At 36.4% G+C, this 21,869-nt stretch overlaps 2 protein-coding genes across 2 annotated transcripts; both read left to right on the top strand.

The window, feature by feature from the left end:
• Positions 1 to 2,813: 2,813 nt before the first annotated feature.
• hay (ATP-dependent DNA helicase hay) lies at positions 2,814 to 8,146 on the top strand. Its single transcript, XM_011501639.1, has 14 exons — positions 2,814 to 2,970; positions 3,098 to 3,312; positions 3,408 to 3,518; positions 3,680 to 3,829; positions 3,906 to 4,085; positions 4,520 to 4,824; positions 4,890 to 4,996; positions 5,071 to 5,367; positions 5,693 to 5,961; positions 6,040 to 6,204; positions 6,269 to 6,455; positions 6,533 to 6,681; positions 7,325 to 7,441; positions 7,865 to 8,146. The coding sequence occupies exons 1-14, from the start codon at positions 2,937 to 2,939 to the stop codon at positions 7,991 to 7,993; spliced, it is 2,415 nt and encodes an 804-aa protein (XP_011499941.1). The 5' UTR covers positions 2,814 to 2,936; the 3' UTR covers positions 7,994 to 8,146.
• A 4,311-nt stretch (positions 8,147 to 12,457) lies between these two features.
• On the top strand, positions 12,458 to 13,778 carry GlcT (ceramide glucosyltransferase). The gene has a single exon (XM_011501638.1). It carries the CDS (start codon positions 12,522 to 12,524, stop codon positions 13,716 to 13,718), a length of 1,197 nt encoding a protein of 398 aa, XP_011499940.1. The 5' UTR covers positions 12,458 to 12,521; the 3' UTR covers positions 13,719 to 13,778.
• The last annotated feature ends 8,091 nt before the right edge of the window (positions 13,779 to 21,869 follow it).

The raw sequence follows: 21,869 nt of genomic DNA, 5'->3' as shown, positions 1-21,869 counted from the left end.
TAAAATATAGTAAAATTCAAATGGCGTACGAATTGGAAAAGGGTTTTCTTCATTTTATCGGAGGTCGATTTTGTATCTCGATTGTGAGAAAGTTTTATTTGCATTAAATTAAACGAACAGGTATGCAGTATTTAAGAGACAGAAGTCGCGTAATCGCTTATATATTCCCATTGTAATTACAATTACAATAAATTGCACTATTATTGTAATTATTCATATAATAAATGACAAGTATTACGTATAATGGGCTGATTATTATTAATAAAAATCGAAACGGATTGTATACTTGGCCGAGAATTCTACTGGAGTGTTAACTGAAAACATATGACCGTTAATAGTATTTTTATAAAGTTTAACTTGCGTTTCCATCGGTATTATGAATTATAATGAAAACATCGTTTGACGTTATAATTATTAAATTATATAATATAATTGACACTAGGTGTTTGCGATGTGAAAGTGTTATAATAAAGAGAGAAAATATAAGCGTATGACATTTGTTCCTCAAAGTGGTGTAGATGAGATTTATATTATAGATGAATTTAAGATGAGCAAATATCATATAATCTGTAAATAAAAAATAATTGCGTAAAGACCGTAATAGCATGTCATAATAAGCAAAATAATCATTTTGCTTATTATACGGCAATGGAAATTGAAAGCAAAAATGAATCGTCACTCATTACCAGAATAAATACAAACAGTGTTAAACAATGATATCTATCGTAGAAAATATTTGAAAATATAAACAAAAAATCAAAGAAACAGGCATTTAGATGACTGAAAGTGTTTATTGTGAATGTGTGATAAAGGCTAACCGGAAAATAATTGAATAATCCTTATATGTATATATATATATATATATGTGAAGTCTTAGAAAAGAAGGAGTAGAAGTTTACGAATTGCCAATGTGCAAGTTAAATTTAAATGATGTTGCTACAATAAGATATGAGGTTTTTGCAAAGGCTTGACACACTTGAATAGCCAATTTTAATATTTATCTACATTTGCAATACATGAATCCACCCAACAAGTTACAAAGAATCATACTCTTATTACGACAAGTTTTTACTTAGTTATTGACTATATGGTGAGTCAATTATAAGGTTAATGGCAATCTAATGGTAAACTTCCCAAGTGTCTTCCACCGAATAAGATTTTTAACCTTTTCATTTTGTCTCTGTTTGACGTAAATAGACACCGATGTTTTAATCACGTAAAGGTGCTGGCGTGTAATAACGACGATGGTTTATTATATGAAATTTTTTTTTTTTTTTTCATTTTGTATACTAAGTAAAAACTGGTCAGTATGAGTAATTTTTATTTGAAACCGTCGGATACATTACATTTGATAAATACTTACATTACTTTACGCACCAGACGCTTGTTTAATTTCTTTACATGTTAACATAATTTATTTATATTATAAAATTTATGTCGACATTATTGTATTAGACACATTACCTACTACGATATACATTATTAAATATTTAATATACTGGTAATGTTCTTTTTTTTTTTCTTTTTTCTTTCTCTTTTTTCTCTCTCTCTCTCTCTCTCTCTCTCTCTCTCTCTCTCTCTCTCATCATTCTTATTGATCTAACACGAATTATTTTGTATACTACTCGCAGATTAGTAATTACTTTTCAGACAAATAAAATTTAGAATAAAATATTCTCGCGTACGCCTTGCTACAATTATTTGTCCTTTGCCTTTTATTCTTAATATCAATGGGGAGCATCTGAATTGATATTAATTATTAATATGAATCGAACTCTTGTACTTGAGTATTATTATAATTTTTATTACGACATGTATTATACTCATGTGTTATTATATATGTATATATAAATATATATTATATACATGTGTTATACTCTTGAAAAATTAAAGTATTTTGTGATTTAAGCCATCTTATGATATATTTGATTCTATTTCAATGTAATACCTAATTCTCCAAGAAACAAATGATAAAACCGAGCAAAAAATGATACATTTTTGGGATTATTATTGTTGTTGTTCTTATAATATATATTCATTTGTTAGACATCTTTTACTATGTTTTCGGACGTTCTCGGTTATATTTTATTGAGAATTGTGAAATAATTTAGAGAATATAATAGTTTTTATGAGTATTTATCTCATACTGAAATTATTGCATTCACGGATTCATTCGATTTATTAATGTTTGGCCCAATATCAATGGTTTATACAATATAAATATTAAAATGACATTTTCGTGAAATAAATGATTCGATGTACTCATTCTGATTGCATTAACACGACATTGAATTTGGATTTAAATTCTTAGTAATTTTCACTTAAGTATACAATAATATGTTTCTTAAAAGTTTTTTCTATAATTTTTGTAAAGAATATTGTTATTAATTAATATTAATACATATATCAGCTTAATATGTTATTTGCGATTAAACTAATGACTTTGTCCTATAAAAGGATTAATTTATCCTAATAACGATAGCGGCGACTATGATATTAACAAATATTAATAATATTAATAATATAATAATAGAAAGAAATTTGAATATTCAAATTTTCCATTGTATTTTAGAATGAATATTTAAATTTTTTGAATCTTTAAATTATTCTTTAAAATATTTCAAAAATTTTGTCATGCAATTCTTTAAAGTTTTCTGTGCTAAATAAGATCTATTTATAGTCGTAGAATCTAAACACTGAAAGAACTGATTGTCGTTGGTACGAAATAGTTATAATCGAAAAAAGATGGTGATGCCAACCTAACCTCATAGGATTAAGTTGATAGATGTTGATGCAGTAGTGTCCACACTCAGCAGCTCAAGTAATTTGCGGTTATTTCTAACGAACAATTAATTAAAATATTTTTTTGTCTTAACATATCTCATAAATTGCACCTGCGAATGTTTTTCAACTATTTCTAAAATAGAAAATATAATATGGGACCACCAAAGCGTTTTAAAAAGGATACTGGTACGTAGCCTATACATTTATATTTCTAGCCTTTATGAGAATATTAAATGTAGGATAAATATTTTCCATGTATTATATTTATTTAATAAACTAGAAATATATTTCGTTTTAATATTTGCTCGGGCAGATCGTGGTAAATGGAAAAAACGGAAAGAGGACCATGATCCAGATTATGTTAACGATGAAGATTATAATGAAAATGATGCCGAGGGCATACCAGATGCAGCAAAAAACGATGTTGAAAAGCAAGATGAAGGTGCACTTGAAGATGAATTTGGAGCAAAGGATTATCGTTCACAAATGATTCTTAAAACGGACAATATTTCAAGGCCTTTGTGGGTTGTGTGTATATTAACTATTATTTAAGATCCGTTAATTATAATAGTTACGTTATATAATGTTTGTTTTTTTTTATAATGCAATGATTATTTTTCTAGGCTCCTAATGGACATATTTTTTTAGAATCTTTTTCACCAGTTTATAAACATGCGCATGATTTTCTGATTGCGATATCAGAGCCGGTGTGCAGGCCAGAACATTTGCACGAAGTAAATTAATTATTATCAATGATACAGAAAATATACATAGTAAAAATATTATTTTGATTTTGTGTACTATATAATATTTTGAAACATACTTTTTACTATTTATATTAATTACAAAGAATAAATTTAAACAAATAATTGTTTAACGTTTAATATATTTTCAGTATAAATTAACAGCTTATTCTTTATACGCTGCTGTAAGTGTAGGATTACAAACACACGACATAATTGAATATTTAAAAAGACTGAGTAAAACAAGCATTCCCGATGGTATTATAGAATTTATAAAGCTTTGCACATTATCGTATGGAAAAGTAAGTTACAGTAGTTGCTAAAATATAATGAATGCGAGTGTAAATGACGTTTGCTTAAAAATATTGCTTTGAATAGGTGAAACTTGTTTTGAAACACAATAAGTACTTTATTGAGTCACCTTTTCCAGAAGTGCTTCAGAAATTATTAAAAGATCCTGTTATACAGAACTGTAGATTAAGGAAGAACATTGAAGATGAAACCAAAGATAAGGATGGCCTCATCACTAGTGTTTTAAATAAGAATAAAGCACCACAGGTATATAAATGTTTTAAACTAAAGTTATAACTATAAATATTGTTATTGAATAATGATATACGTGTATATATATATATATATATATATATATATATATATATATAAATATATATATATATATATTTGCGTTTGTTGTACATGTTATTTTTTATAAAAAATATTTTAATATCTAGATTAATAAATAATTCGGATTTAGATATTAAGTATAAATGTTACAATAAACAAATAGAAATTTTAAAAATAATTTATGATCTAATTGTACTGCCAATTGATGATTATTTTTAAAAGCACTTCATATATTTCATATTTATTATATAATTTATAATATAGTTTAATTGAAATTTTTAATACTTTAGTTGTCAATTTTTGTTCCATCATCCACTTATGGGCAACGTTGAAACGTAAATTGTACATTCCTGACTAAAATTTTCTAGTTTGGAGCCAAATCCCTTCCAATTGTAAATCAACCGGCTTCAGGAGGTGCGCCAACAGTATCTAATGATAGCGCGACCCCAAATCAAACGAATATCGAAGAGATTGCAATTCCTGAAGACATAACTACGTTTTATGATAAAATTGACAAAGAGGATGAAGACGAGGAGGAGCAACAATTAAAGACTGTTAGTTTCGAAGTAAATCAAGAAAAAATTGAAGTAATTCAGAAAAGATGTATTGAATTGGAGCATCCATTGCTAGCGGAGTATGATTTTCGAAACGATTCTGTTAATCCAGATATAAAGTTAGTACGATTTATTGTATTAAATGAAACTGAGTCCTTAAATCAGAATATATTTTTATTTATAGTATCGATTTAAAACCATCGACGGTTTTAAGGCCTTATCAAGAAAAGAGCTTACGTAAGATGTTTGGTAATGGTCGGGCGAGATCTGGTGTCATTGTATTACCTTGTGGTATGTTAATTGCTTAAAGCCACAGATGCTTTATTAATGTGAGAAATAAAATAAGCTTGATGATTGTTGTATAGGTGCTGGTAAAAGTTTAGTAGGCGTGACGGCATGTTGTACAGTAAGGAAGCGGGCCTTGGTCCTATGTAATTCTGGAGTTTCGGTTGAACAATGGAAGCAACAATTTAAAATGTGGTCGACTGCCGACGATTCTATGATATGTCGATTTACTAGCGAAGCCAAAGATAAGCCCATGGGTTGCGGAATCTTAGTCACGACATATTCAATGATCACGCATACCCAAAAAAGATCCTGGGAGGCTGAGCAGACTATGAGATGGCTGCAAGATCAAGAGTGGGGAATTATGGTTTTAGATGGTAAAAACTTTCTCTTATGAATTGTCGTTGATATTAACGTTATTTACGCATGTATAAGAGCGATGGTGCTCTAATCGTGCTTTTGTAAACAAATTAAGAAAGCTAGTTAGTGTTATTGAGTAAGTTAATATTTTTTTCTTCATTGTTTTTATCATACTCGGAGAAGTTTTGAAGCTTTGTTGAAAATATATTACAAATGTATTCTAACACAGTGGCTTTATAAATACAATATTTTTTTCTAAATAAAAATATTGGCAAACAGAAGAAAACCGGATAAATTGAGTTTAGCCTTACTTATAGATAATATTTTTTCTTATCCGTACAGAAGTCCACACTATTCCTGCAAAGATGTTCCGAAGAGTTCTAACGCTAGTTCAGTCTCATTGTAAACTGGGATTAACGGCTACACTTTTACGAGAGGATGATAAGATTGCTGATCTTAATTTTCTGATTGGTCCGAAACTTTATGAAGCAAACTGGTTAGAATTACAGAAAAGGGGATTTATTGCAAGAGTCCAGTGTGCCGAGGTTTGGTGTCCGATGACACCGGAATTTTATAGAGAGTACTTAGGTTGCAAAATGACTAGGAAATTGGTAATGTGTTTTTCATTAAGATTACTTGATTGTCATGCGTGTAGTGCAATATAGATTAAAATTTTTTTTTTCTTTTAGCTCTTATATGTTATGAATCCGAATAAATTTCGCGCTTGCCAATACTTGATTCGTTATCATGAACGACGTGGCGACAAAACTATCGTCTTTTCTGATAATGTGTTTGCATTGAAGCATTACGCCATTAAGATGAATAAACCCTATATTTATGGACCTACTAGTCAGGTAAATAAAATATAATAACGTGTTTTTCTTGTAATATTTAAAATCGAACGTATAATCCTTCTAGAGCGAAAGAATACAAATTCTACAAAATTTCAAATACAACATGAAAGTTAATACAATTTTTGTAAGTAAAGTGGCAGATACGTCTTTTGATTTGCCAGAGGCTAATGTATTGATTCAGATCTCCTCGCACGGTGGATCACGAAGACAAGAGGCACAGAGATTAGGTCGAATTCTTCGAGCTAAGAAAGGTTATACACCCTCTTACGGAGTTAAAGTACTTTATTATATCTTACATGAGTAACCAACATTAATGTTTCATTTATAGGGGCGATTGCCGAAGAGTACAATGCATTTTTTTATACATTAGTGTCTCAAGACACAATGGAAATGAATTATTCTAGAAGGAGACAGCGTTTCCTCGTAAACCAAGGATATGCGTACAAAGTAATTACAAAACTTGCTGGAATGAGCGATGTGAGTATCGTTATGCTGCGTCAGTAACTAATTACTGTACCAATATTTATTAAATTAATAAGCCAACCGGATGCACATTATGTCTTCTTACTTGGACAATTGATTTCACTATTAAGCGCTTTGATTCATCGATTTAAATTTTTGTTAAATTTTATTATACGAATACAATGAGGTATTTTTTTAGAATTACTTGCACATTTCAATCTTAAAATTGTGAGTATTTTATAATTTATAATTTAGATAATTACGCAAGAGAACAATTGTAAAAGAAATATTCTTAAGAAAACAAGGGTAGTGGAATCCAATGTAATCGTGTCATGTGAAATTTATGTCAATGCCTTATTCGCCATCGATTTAATGAATAATTAAGAATATTATATTATTATATTATTAAATATATTATTAATATATTATTAAATAAGTAAAGTCAATATTAAATAGCACCACTAAATAATTTCAATAATTTGTCAGACGAAACGTCTCACCATGATGAATTGTTTGAATCATTTGACCACGCTCAAAATCTCGACTAATCCACATTATACCTTTTATTCCTCTAATTTCGACCTCGACTGTAATCCTCGAACTACCTCGAAACATTTTCAAAAATGCGAAGAAATAAGAGAGAAATTAAATCTTACAGGAGCCTGATATGATGTACAAAACACGAGACGAACAAGGACAGCTGCTGCAGCAAGTATTGTCGGCGAACGATACGGACGCGGACGAGGAGAAAATTCCAGGAGAAGGACCTCGTCCGGTAAGTAAAAAGTATCTACGTAATATAGGAGGTATTCGTACCCCTCAGCACCCCCTCGACGCCGTTATAATAATGATAAATAACGGACAGTTGGGGGTGGTTGGGAACGACGGTTGGGTATTCGTCACATTTTCGCACTACGAATCACTTAAATTTCAAGATTAAATCTTCCATATCTGTAAACGTAAATGCTTTCTGTTATGCTGAGATTTTTAACGCGATATAACTCAATAAAAGATTGAATATTAATTGTCATGAACAATTGGAAGACTTACGGGTCATCCATTAATAATATCGATTAAAAGCAACGAATGCCTCTATTGAAAAAAAAACTTCATACCAATTAGTACAAATATTATTATAGTTTTTATCTATAGTACGACGTTTTACGTTCTAATTAATCAGCACAATGTATATTTTCAGATGATTCGCAAAGCAGGCAACATGGCGTCTCTATCCGGAGCTGACGATGCGGTTTATTACGAGTATAAAAAATCCGCTGCATCGTCAACGGCGAACAAACATCCACTATTTAAGAAATTTAGAACATAGCATCATGCTTATTAAATTATAAATTTTCCATTTAATTTAATTCATATGAGTAGTACATAATGTGTATATAAAAATAAAAGCACAAAGGAGATTCTCGTTTGTATATATAGTCTACCTCATTAATATCACGAGAGAGGGAGAGAGAGAGAGAGAGAGAGAGAGAGAGAGAGAGAGAGAGAGAGATAGAAACAAATGAGCGTTGAAAAGTGTAATTGGATGTTATTTATAAGAGGGCAACATCGCATGAAAGTACTTTGAATGAATTTCTTACCCTTCGTTTTTCCACAATTCACCTCGATAAAGCCGAGAATGCGGTTTTTAATGTCGCTTGCCATCACCCAAAAGTCTGATATCATTTTCTTCTGTGACAATTGTAAATGTTTAAGTATATGTAATTCAAGTTGAATAAACGGCAATTTGTTGAAAGAAATGTAACGGACGGCGCATATGCTATAAAAACTTCAATTATTTTATAACCCAACATAACGAATTTTGTATTACTACGAGACAAAGACTTTTATTATCGCGTTTTTAATATTGAGATGTAAGCCTTGACGCGGGGTCACGACTGTTGTTTGTACGAATGTTATAATTAAAAATATTCGTGCAACAACTGGTCGTGCGAAAGTGGAATTTAAATTTTATGGAAAAATTTGTTTCACCAGTGTTGTTATATTTTAATTTAGACCTCTCTGACCGTGTTTGTTTAATAAGATTTGAGATTATCGATATTGAATTTTATAACGTGATTTTTATGCAAATAAAATAAAATCCCTTACAAGCCCTTTGATATTATTTATTGCAATAAATTGTACGAATTAGTTAATTCGCATTTGTATTTATATCGAACGGGTGGACTTATTTTATTATATTATAAAACGAAAAAATACGAAGTATTAAATATTTAACCAAACTATTGAAAATCCATCTGGAGCGTGTTGACAAATAAAAATTCATTGCTTATAAAAATATAATTGGAAATTTACTTTCAATCTAATTTTATCAATTGAGCACAAGTAACGCAATAAATCAAGTATTAAAACAAGTTAATATTTTTATTAACAACTTATATTTGTCGTTTGTTTTAATAGAACTCGTAAGTTCCGCGCGCGCATAGTCTCGCAAACACACCCATACACACAGAGACACAGACAATAAGCATAACATATTCTTTTTCATTACGCTGCTGCACCTTACTACATTCAATTTCAGAGCATCGACGAAGCATTCTTCCTTAAAGGAACATTTATATTTTGAGAAGCATCGTCATTAAAATTTTCAATATTAACGGCTGATTGTAATAACAACAAAGGCCTGTTTGCCTTACTACATAAGATATGGACGGTCAAACGTATACAAAAAGTATCACGATGACGTCAGGCCATAGCGAATGCCACGAGCCAATGGAGGCAGCAGCAGCAAGTTTGCTATTGAAATGGAATAGAAAGTGGTCGGACGGGGTGGGGGGCGGGGGTCGATAGTTGTAACGCGCGAAAAACCAAGAGTCGCTATTTTGTTGAAAATTACGTACGGGTCTTTTAATTAATTTGGGAAAAATTGTGGCTCGCAGGGTGCACTTCACTTACATAAATAATGCGCGGAAGGAAATTTGTGAAGGAAACAAGTAGCGATCATTTTGTGCAAAGAGCGATTAATGTTTGTATAGGGTAATTATAGTGAATAGCTTTAATGCGTTTCGTTTTCTTTTTCTTTTTTTTTTAAATTTTTTTAAATGATGTATTTAGCTGAATTAAGAATATGCAGGCATTAGTACGATAATAGTGTCATAACGTATTGCGAGATTAGAAATTTAACGTACGAGACACGTACGGGAGAGCATGACAAACACTTCGTCGAATGCACGAAAATCTGAAGAGTCGTATGGTTGGATCAGGTAAGAGAAGAATTTTGGCCGGTGTCCATATTTTAACGAAGAAGCAAAATTTTCCGACAAGGCGCATTTATTTCAATTTTAAAATATCCAACGCATATCTCTACAACAATTGTCAAGAAAGTGACTTTATCGTTATGGCCACTAAGTAGCTTAATGTTGATCTTAATGTAGCGATAAGATTTTTAAAAATTTGGAAAAATCTACTCTTTCAGTGAGAGTAACGCGCATTTCCCCGGCAATTAAAAAAGGACTAAGTAAAATACATTTTTCACGATTAACACGTTCAAGCAAGTGAAAATAACGCGGGAATGCGACTGTTATCTTCCCATTCTTTACACAAATTTTTCCGCAATTTTGACTTTATTATAAGAGGATCGCACGACGAGACCGCCTTACATAAATGGCTAATAATATAAATATTTATATTATATAATCAAGCTCCATTTATATTATATCCACAGACCATTGCATTCAAATTTATTTTCACGCGCGAATGCGACTTTATAACGGATATTTCCAAAATTTAAAGAGGTTATTTTTTTTTTTTTTTTACATTCAATTAGCATTACAAGTCAAAACAAGTAAAAAAAAACTCATAATCATCCAATATTCCAAGCTCAAAATATTCGTATAGCTAATGGAAACGCTACAACACTCACACGCGCGCGTTTCCAATCAAAAAGATAACATTTAAATCCCACAATTCGAGTTCAAGAGCAACGACTCCCTCTCCCCCCGTTCGCCATACGCGGTGGACCGACCAAACGACCGCTCGCCAACACCTCCCACTCCACCGCCCCGCCGCGCCGCGACGCTCGTAGGCTCGGCCAATACCGCGAGGCCGACATAGTGACGTCATCGGCGGCTCGAAATGGACGTGGCCTGCGCAGTCGAGGGCTACCGCCGAGTCACAGCGCCAACGGTACTCCGCCGCTGTCGAGTCCCACGTCCCTCGTTCTTGCGCGCTTCCATGGAATGCGGCTCGTAACGGAAGTATAAGTGCCGAATCGACCGTCCGCCGCTTCGGTGGGCCGCAGCCGGTGATCGCGTCTCTCTCATCCTCGCGGGGCCACTCGCACTCGCGCCTCCGCTCTCGTCCTCGCAGCAGGAGGCGCGCGTCGACGCCCCCGAGTCCAACGGGAGGAGGAGGAGGAGCAGCAGCAGCAGCAGCAGTTGGGACGAGAAGCGAGCCGCGAGCCGCGTGCCGAAGGGACAGGACGAAGCGACGTCGCAATCGTCGAGCGGCCCGTCGCTTCCGGGCGCGCGGTCGAGCCGCCGAGTCCCACCACCACTCGAGTGTGCGCGTCTGCGGCGGGCGGGTGTGCGTGGGTGCGCGCGCGTCCTTACCGTTTGCCTGTGCGCCGTCGTCGTCGTCGTCGTCGTTGCGACCAGGGCCGCCCTCGAACGAGCGGAGATGGTGCGTCGGCTCCGTGAGCAGTGGCCGCGCGTCGCGAGCCCGGGTGCCGGCCTTCGATGATTCTGACTGGAAGGCGGCCACTGCGACGACGAGGAGGTCGCGGGCATGATCGAGCTGCGGCCGGCCCTCGGACCCACGGTAAGGATGCTCGGCTTGCCGGCTCCAGGGTTGACGATCAGGACCAGAACCGGGACCGCGACCGTGACCACGACCACGAGCACGACCCCGACCGCGACCGCGACCCCGACCCCGACCCCAACCGGGACCGCTACCTCTATCGCGACCGTGACCGCGACCACGACGACGCCAACAACAACGACGAGGACGAGTTTGACGACGACGACGACGACGACGACGACGACGACGAAGACGAAGAAGAAGACGAAGACGAAGACAACGGCGGCGGCGGCGACGACGACGGCAACAACGGCGGTGGCGACAACGACGATAACGACGACGACAGCAACATCAACTTCAACAGCAATAGCAAGAGCAACAGCAAGAGCAACAACAACAAAGGCAGTAACGGTTGGAACGGCAGCAACGGCAATAACGACGAATACGCCGACGAAGAACACCATCACTGATCACTGCCAACGCCACGACCACCACCACAACCACCACCACCACCACCACCACCACCACCACCACTACCACCACCAACATCTCCACCACCACAACCTTAACCTCAAACTCAACCTCAACCTCAACCACTGCCATCATTGCCAGCACCACCTTCACAGCCCTCGCCACCAAGAACAATACAAATACCAATGCCAGTGTCAACGTCAATGCCATCGCCAATGTCAACAGAATCAACAACGTCAACATTGTCAACAACGGCTACAACAACAACAACAACAACAACAGAACGGAGAACATAACAATAACCTTAAAGAAAATCCTAGGGAAAACAGAGACAACGGCAAAGGTAACGAGGAGAAGGACAACGACGACAACGACGACGAGTCGATTGCCTTCCTCTGGTCGGCTGAAAGTCGTTTGACGCGCGCCACCCTTGACATCCCCGCACTCAAGAAGTCAACGACGAAGATTAAAACAAATACGACGTCGCCGACGGCGAAAACGACCACCACGACGACGACAACGACCACCACCACGACGATCACTACTACCACAACGACGTCGACGGCGACGGCGACGGCGACGGCGACGGCGACGGCGACGGCTCAAGGCCAACAAGCCCTTGGAATAAGATGAACTTGATGGTGTACACCCTGTATGGGTTCGCGGTGACGTTTATGGTGATCTGGTCAGTTATGTGGATATTCCATGTGCTCGCGTTGATCGCCGGCCGCTGGAAACTACACCGCAAGCTGAGCCAGGTGCCGACTTACGAAACGCCCCTACCCGGTGTCTCGATAATCAAACCCCTCATGGGGGTTGATCCAAACCTCCACAGCAACCTCGAGACTTTCTTCCAGCTCGATTACCCCGTGTACGAGCTCCTGTTCTGCATCGAGGACGAGCAAGACCCGGTGCTCGTGCTTGTCCACAAGCTCGTGGAAAAGTATCCGGCCGTCGAAGCGAAGCTCTTCATCGGCGGTCGCGGCGTCGGCGTCAACCCTAAGATAAACAATATGCAGCCCGCTTACGAAGCATCGCGGCACGAGCTCATCCTCATTAGCGACAGCGGCATCCGCATGCGCGAGGACACGCTACTCGACATGGTGAACTATATGACCGAGCGGGTCGGCCTTGTCCACCAGATGCCCTTCACATGCGACCGCGAGGGCTTCGCCGCCGCTTATGAGAAAATCTACTTCGGCACCGTGCAGTCCCGCATGTATCTCGTGGCCGACCTCCTCAGAATTAATTGCCATACGGGCATGTCCGCCCTCATAAAGAAGGCTCTCCTCGAGGAGGTCGGTGGCCTCAAGACCTTCGGCGCTTACCTCGCCGAGGATTTCTTCTACGCCAAGTCTCTGATGGACCGGAACTGGAGGATAACCGTCTGCTCCCAGCCGGCAATGCAGAATAGCGGGCACTGCGAGGTTTATTCGTTCCAGGCGCGGCTCAAGCGCTGGGCCAAACTTCGCGTAGCCATGCTACCGACGACGATAGTCCTGGAGCCCCTGAGCGAGTGCCTCATCCTCGGTGCGTGCGCCTCCTGGGCGGCGAATCTACTCCTCGATTGGGATACGCTCGTCTTTTACCTCGCGCACGTCCTCCTGTGGTTCACCTTTGACTGGACGCTTCTCTGCGTCGTGCAAAACGGGCCCCTGCCCTTCAACTTCCTCGAATTCGTCATCGGCTGGCTACTCTGCGAGACGACGAGGCCGTACCTCTTTGTCCAGGCGGTCCTGGACCCCCTCATACAGTGGCGCTCGCGGGTCTATAGGCTCAAGTGGGGCGGCCTCGCCGAAGAAGTCAAGGCCAAAGTCAAGTATTGAAGGTGGTGCGCGCTGATTGATTCTATTGCTGACGCTCTCTCGCTCCCTCTTTCAACCCCCCTTCCCACGCCCCAGCCCTCACTCGCTCGCTTACTCTCACTCTCTCACTCCCTCCGTCCCTCCCTACCTCTATATATCTATCTATCTATCTATCTATCTATCTATCTCTGTCTGTCTGTCTCTTATCTCCCCTCCGATTTTCATTCTTTCTCACCCTCTCGCCGCTCCATTCTCCTTCCTTTTCTCTCGTCCCATTTCGTTTCGTCCCGCTCGTTCCGTTCCATCACGCCTCGCCTCGCCTCGCCTCGCCTCGCCTCGCCTCGCCTCCCCTTGCCACCCCTCGCCGCCCCTCGCTTCCCCTCGTCACGACTCGTCTCGTCTAACTTCGTCTCGCCACGCTTCAGCCCAGGTTGGTGCCCTTGCATGGAACACGAGCTGCAGGAGCGGCAGGAGCGGTAGGAGCGGTAGGAGCTACAAGGAACGAGGATGCTCAGCCAGGAGCGCGACAATCGACAGCGGAGATGCGCTCGGCAAGTAGATACTTTATCAGTTGGGAGCGTGACAAAGACAGCAGCGCGCCGTTGTATCGTACCTGTTTCCACTTTCTTTTGTCACCCAACGCTCGGTTTCTCTTTGGTTCTATGAAACTCAACGTGCACACCTTCCTTACGCCGCCTTTCGCCGCGATCAAAGCCGACAGTGCGCGAGTGCAATTAAAAGTGGAGGTGCAACCATTAAAACAATACATAATAAGCAACACTTTGTCCTTAATTATTGTCTGTTGGAAACTTTGGTGATTTTTGTAGGTTACGTCGAGACGCAAAACCTCATTCCTCGCCGTAACGTAATATGTGCAAGGAATAATTAAGTGATACCCACTGCGGTTAATCTTTGTATCGCGCGTCCGTCTGCACGAGAATTATCACCTCCCGTTGTCAGACTATCTCTTTCATATGCAATAATGTAATTAATTTATAGTACGACTAATTAAAGATAATGCGTACAATGAGCGCGCGCGCGCGCCAAAAATACACCTGCTCTCGTAGCGCGGAATGTTTATTATTTTAATTATAATTTTATTTTTAATTTTAATTTTAATTTTAATTTTTATCCGCTTGTTTATAATTTCCGATTCCCGCTCGAACGCACGTTTAGCATGTAGAAATATTTTTCTGAAAAGTATAACGAGGCAATTTCAAACAAACATAGCTTGGCCCTCGGATTGGTGGGTGTGTGGGTGTGTGTGTGTGTGTGTGTGTGTATATATATATATATATATATATATATATATATATATAGACATGCGCGCGCGTACGGCTTATAATTTTGTTATTGAAATTCATTTATTGCAGAGATTTTTAAAATAATTGTTCATAAAATATGACGGAGGTGCTGGATGAATTTTCAGACAAATCTTTCTTAAGGATAAACGCCGCCTTATATGATAATCGACCATTATCTTTGAAAATAGAGTAACGAAATTGTCTACTGCTCGTAGTTTGTGAATAATAAATATAAAGATAAAGGATAATTGCTATTATACAAAGGCAAGGCGAAAATGTCGTTGTCTCGATGTCCAAAAACAAAAACAAAAAAAGAACTTCGTTGCAGGCCTCGGCATTATTCGCGCAGTTAACGGACTTTTTGTCGCGTCAAAATGGTTATCGCCGACGTCAATTTTCCAAAACAGGTCTACCACGAAAAAACATAACAAGTATTAGTTTAACTTGTGTGAGTGCTGCTGTGCCGTGTCGGAACTTTTATTCTCACGTTCTCGTTTAACGGAAATTTCGATTTTTCGGATGAGTAGTAGAATAATGGAAGGCCCATTACGTTCGATCTCCGACAACATCCATCTACCATAGACATCATAGATATATCGTAATTGAGCGTAGCAATTGCTTCGTGGTAAGATGCAGGGTTGATTTCGATTCTTACATGTTACGTAGCGTTTGCAGCGCAGCGTTTGTATAATTTGTCGGCGAACGCGTGCGGCGTTTTTTGATTACGAGACTATATAAAGTTCGAGCACGAGCACGAGCTCTAGCATTTCGCGTTGCCTGTTAAGAAAATAGTTAGTTAAGAGTTAATCTATTTTAGGTATGTACAAGTTCCAATTTTATGTTGTAGGGTAATCTGACAATGACGTATCTGTCAAAGTTTACGATGAGTGCTCTGGGTACTTGTTAAACTTAGCGTACAAAAATTGATCGGTTAATTGGAATTGGAGTAACGAAATATGATTATATATATACGCCTGTCTCTTTAGTACGCTAAGCTTTAGTTGTTTCGTTTTCTCTCACAATAATGCATTAACACCTTTAAAACTATACGTATAATGTGCATACTGTACCAAAGCATTTCTCGTTACATGCGTGGTCTTTTGTGTAGCCAGTCGTTGCTGAGCTTTTACCCTTTAATTATTAGGGATAATACTATTATTATTAGAATATTGTCAATTTTTTTTTTTTTTATATAATTTGTATCTTTATTATATCTTGAGTGCACCCGATTGATTCGAAATTAATTTGAAAATAAAAAGATATTCGAATTACATTTCAAGTGGAATTTTCTCGATATAAAATCTTGGTGTATTGATTAAATTGACTAACCTTAGCGTGGATTTACCACTTCCTCGGCATTATCATGTATATCATGTATGAAAGAATTTCATCAGTTCGACAATTGACTTTAAACATTTAACATGACTTTATAAATTTTCATTAATCATTTTACATTAGACGATTTAATATGCGAGTTGGCCGTATGTGGAAAAACAACGTCCTCGGAATTATATTACAGAAATTATATTGTAAACTTTTATATTGTCTTTTTCATATTTGTGTTAAAGAAAAAGAAGAAAAAAGTTGTGATTATCATTATAATTTAAATAAATTTATTAATAAATTTTGTTGTTGTTTCCATTGTCATTCCTCTTAGATGTCTATAAAGTCGAAGTGGGATTTGAAAACGACGATTTGGTAAAGTTATTTTTGAAATTGATACTGGATCCATCATCCATGTTGTAGGTGTTGAAATTTTATAAATATCCAGTTAAGTATCTTATAGATACGGTCGCATCATTCAAATGGCTTTTTTATTTTGTTTTAACGAATTATTTTAAGGTAAATCCATCATACATACATCACGTGGGTCTAGAAATGTATAAATATGTAGATAGATAACTAATGGCGATTATATAATTACAAAATCTCCTATTAGAATTACAGAAACTTACTATAGATTGCATAATGCTTTTCTCAAAGAGTATGATTAGTTAAGTAGATGAGTAGATATATGCATAATAATAATTGTTAAAAAAATTGCTCACCATCTCCAACGATACTTTTCATTGGTTTCAAAAAGTTAAATTAAAATTAATTAGGACAATATCGAGACAAGTATATCTTATGATATAATTTTAATAGATTTTTCCTACGAGTTTTCATTATTAGTGTCTATGGTCTTTCGTAGTCTTACATTCGTAATTTTACGCTAATGCAATTATAAATGTTCATAATCGACATTTGTCATCATATGCATCAGATTCCTGTCAACATCGTAATTTATGCTTTTCTATAAGAATTTCGTTATAGTGTCTCACGAGTACTATAGCTATATAATTAAATAATATTGCAACGAGGTTGATTTACTGTTCTACATAGCCGTATTCTCTTTCGAGCTTCATATTATAATTTTGGAAATGCTCCATTTGTACGTTAATTGTTGTACTATTTTTCCTACTTGGGCGATTTATAATCAATTTACATTGCGTAAACATTATCCTAATATTAATAGGTGCATGTGCTTTGACGATGAGAACGCTAGTCTGAATTGTCTGTGCAAAATTACAAATACTTTATATGATGACATTACGTAAAATTTCCTCGAGTAACTATGTTTTACATTTTGTTTGCAGCATTAGTTTATTGGGTAATTGTGGGATGGGTTAGATCGCGTTTAAAAGCGCATCCTCGACGGTAATACTTACACAAAGATTTTCCTTACTATGAATGTAACTGAGCAAAGATAGTTCTCGTCTAATATCTGCAGATTCGCCATTTACAATTGAATATATATTTATCATCCATGTATCTAGCAATCAATGGCTGTTGTTTGACATTTATGCCGTCAAATTCAAGATTAATACTACTGTCTGGAAGATTTTTTTTTTTTTTTTTTTTTTTTTTTTTTTTTTTTCTTCGATAAGCGGCGAACATTAAATTACTAATTCTAATATTGCCCACTTTAATGACTGATTTTAAATATACAAAACTTCACAGTCCCGACCACTCGAAGCTATTATAATTTATACAGTAAAAATAAGATTTATCATACGTTACAAGCCAATTTTGAAAAGTGTAACGATATTTTAATCATTTCTGCTGTGTAGATATTTTGTATCGTGTATGTATATTTATAATTACAAAACTCTTACTTATACGGGAGTTGACCGGATAATTCTATTTGATAATAATTGAATATGCTGTCAGATGTGACGTATGTGTGTATTTATTGGCACATGATAAATAACTTAAAAGAATTCGTATACGATAGCACACGATCGGATAGATAATTATAATTTTTTTTTTTTCGTTTTTATAACTTTTGGCGACATTTCTGAATAAGAGCTTTTTAATTACTCCTTGAAGCTTTCTTTTTTCCATATCGAGTTTAAAATTGATTATAATATTGGTTAGACGAAGAGAAGTTTTATCAAATTGTTAATAAAATTATATATTTAGATGAAAGAATAGGGATGTTTAAAAATTGAATTTAATTGAGATAAAAGTCATTGATATAACGAACGACAGATATATTAATCGAAGCGACGAATTTGTGAAAAATCTCTTGTACAGATTATTAGAAATTTTGCACTAAATTAAGTGTATATAACGCATAGGTTAATGATGTAGCGTCTAAGGCACGCACTATAGATTATCAAAGAAATTTAATTAATTATTTTATTTGTCAATATTAACAACAAGGATTAAGCGGAGATGTTAGGCATGTAGGTAACGAAGCATTATTGTTTCCATTGCGACTAATCAACGTGTCGTACGATAGTTATAAAAAAGATATATGATATATCGCCCGATTATCCGTGAATAATTATTCGCCGAGTACTTGGTCATATTTTCACGGGAGGGTAAACAAACAAACAAAAACAAAAACAAAAACAAAAACAAAAACAAAAAAAAAACACCGGTGTAGAAATATTTTGCGTATGTAGGTTATAGGGTAAGAAGGTACACATAGCAAGCAAGCAAGGAAGCTTTCGAACAGCAAACGCTGCCATACTTGTCATTAAGTACGTGAATTTGATAAGAGTAGAGAATCGTTGAGCTTGACATTCGCGTTTATCCTGACGAAAGGCGTGATTATTTCACGTGAGATCCATAATGAAGTTTAGTTTTCAGCTGAGCATCGTAGTATCCGATTTCGTTTCCGAACTCTATCCAACTGTTTGGGGAATCGAGAGGAGCGCATCTCGTACCATTCAACAATAGGACTTACGTGTTTTATAAATTCTTGCACGGCATAATATGCAAAAATATTATTGGCCATTTTGCGACAACGCTTGATGGTGTATGATGATTCTCGCGTCGTAAGGTGAAATCTCGAAGCCAGGCTGTCTCTATCAATGGCGTTGACAAATGTAACAACATATTTGCTGATGCTAATTGGTTGAAATCGTCGCTCTTCGAACGTATGTATTTTCATTATTTCTTATTCTGTCTTCGATGCGAGATACAATTAGCGAGATATTCTTCAAAGTTTCGCCTGACTCGGACTTTAGATTGACGCGTAACGATAATAGTCATGAAAATAATTAAAAACTAGTGTTTAGCCGAATCTGGAGTGCGTAGAAAGTTTGCTGATGAATGGCGATGATCATATTAGTTATCTTTATTCATTCTTAATTATATGGCTATATTATAACTATATTTATATTTATACCTTATTATTATTATTATTATTATTATTATTATTATTATAAGATTAGTAATGACTTGCTCTATTGATCATAATATTGGATAAGCTTTTATTTTGGTAAATCACAAGTGGCATCGAATGTGGGATATAAAATATACTCGATTACATTAGTTAAGAACAATATTTGTAAACTACTTTGCATTATTTCTCTTTACGAAAGTTTCGAGTTTCATAATGATATAATTTTTTATATATCTATGCACGTTGCACAGTCGATAAGCCGATTAATATTTGGAGTGTGATAATTTAATGAGCATTAATTTCATCATTTCGAGTTTGAATAAGATTAACGGTAATTACCAATTATAGAAGCTATATTGTGGATCGATTCAGGGATCAATAAATCAGCCAAGAAAAAAGTAGGTTGACGAAGAACTTGTAAGTGTGTCTTGTAAGTGGTTGATAAAGAATTGGTCGAGGCAGGACTCGTGTCTGAGATTTCTAATAATTCGTCTGGTCTAATCTCGATAAGGTGAAAACATTCATAAATGACATACGGTTATTGCTGTATCTTAATAGAGAGAGAGAGAGAGAGAGAGAGAGAGAGAGAGAGAGAGAGAGAGTACGTGTGTGTGCATGTGTGAAAAAAGGACAACAGAGCAATTGCCAAGTAAATAATTATATGAAGAAAATTCATATTTGAAAGTAATGTATTAACTGTTACTTTCAAAAAGTATAAAAAAAATTTTTAATCACCCATACATCCCATAATATATCCCAGCTGATATATAACAAACTTGACGATTGGGCGGAATTGTACGAGATCATTTAAAAAAGAAAAAAAAAAAGAAAAAAAAAAGAAAAAAAAACATCCAAAGCTTTTGTATTAAGAATAAACGATATTCTCAAAATGTACTTGGCTACGTTTAGAATGAAGGCCAATCGAACGAATAATGAGGAGGAACTAGATACTCGCTCGGTACATTTTCGGGTGGATGGGCCGCATCGGCTTCAGTTCTCATAAGTCAATCACATATTTGCCTGATTGTTCCTTTTATTGTAGTCGATGCGCGCGCAGCGCCTAGCATCTCTAAATAGCACGGGTCGGTCGACGAGGTTTCATACGCCTCGTAACGCGGTTCAAGGTCGTCCCCAGTGGTGCCTTTCTCACGCGGTCGGTGAGCTCGATTATTCCGCTTGCCCCCTCTCCATCCCCCTCACCCTCCACCTCCTCTCCCTCACAATTCTCATTCTCATCCCCTTTCCACCAAACCCATCTATGCGTAACCGAAACTTTTTTTTTCTTTCTCAGCCACTAGTGCATTCCGAGGCATAGGCTCGAATTTAATTTCGTTACTTTGTGATTTTAATTGCCTCGAGGACAAAGGGTCATTATTGCTTCAAAGTAGAGATCTTCAAAGTAGTTCACCTTTCAGAGTCTACGTACATTTCGACTATTTAGCATAAATTAACACGTCAGTAGCATTTATGATTTCTTTATACGAAATTCAATTTTTACATGGTATAATATAAATAAGTCTTTAAGTCGAGTGCCGGCCACAACTATCACAAAATAAAAGAAAATTGCTTCGCTCTCGAGTTCAATAACTTTATAGTTTCTCTGGAATATGAAGAGAGGGAATTTTTAAATAAACGTACTAACCTTACATAATGTTACGTAAATGCCGATTGCATTGTGAATTAAAATTTATCCTCTATGACTGATTTCCTACAATGATCCACCATCAAAGCTATAAATTCTCATTTAAATAAATATGGCCACTAATTTATTTGTGAGAAAAAGTAATATGAAATGAAGCTGTAATCGCTTAGAAAATTTTTTTATCTTCATAACAAGTAATTAATATTACAAATTTCGAAAAAAGAAAAATAAATTATGTCCCACTAATAAGTGATAACTATTTGATTTCCTGGCAGTTTGGCACATAAACATCCGACAGATATTTTGGTAAATATTTTTGAAATTTCCAATAAAATGAACGTTTTTTTTACCGGACGTTTTAAATGCATTCACGTTGAATAAGAATATTAATTGTTTGCAATGTTTTTGCCTTAACTTTCTATTATTTATACAATCGTAATGTATCAGAAAATTTCAATCTTAAAGATTTCACGTGCTATCGTTTGCTAAACTTGGCATTAAATTCGTTATTTATTGGAATTGGGAGTAAGACCAAATGAATCTTAGTTTCT

This window comes from Ceratosolen solmsi, unplaced genomic scaffold (assembly GCF_000503995.2).
Source record: "Ceratosolen solmsi marchali unplaced genomic scaffold, CerSol_1.0 scaffold28, whole genome shotgun sequence".
NCBI lineage: Eukaryota > Metazoa > Arthropoda > Insecta > Hymenoptera > Agaonidae > Ceratosolen > Ceratosolen solmsi.
Note: the sequence above shows the minus strand (reverse complement) of the source record. Positions and strands in the feature narration are given on the sequence as shown.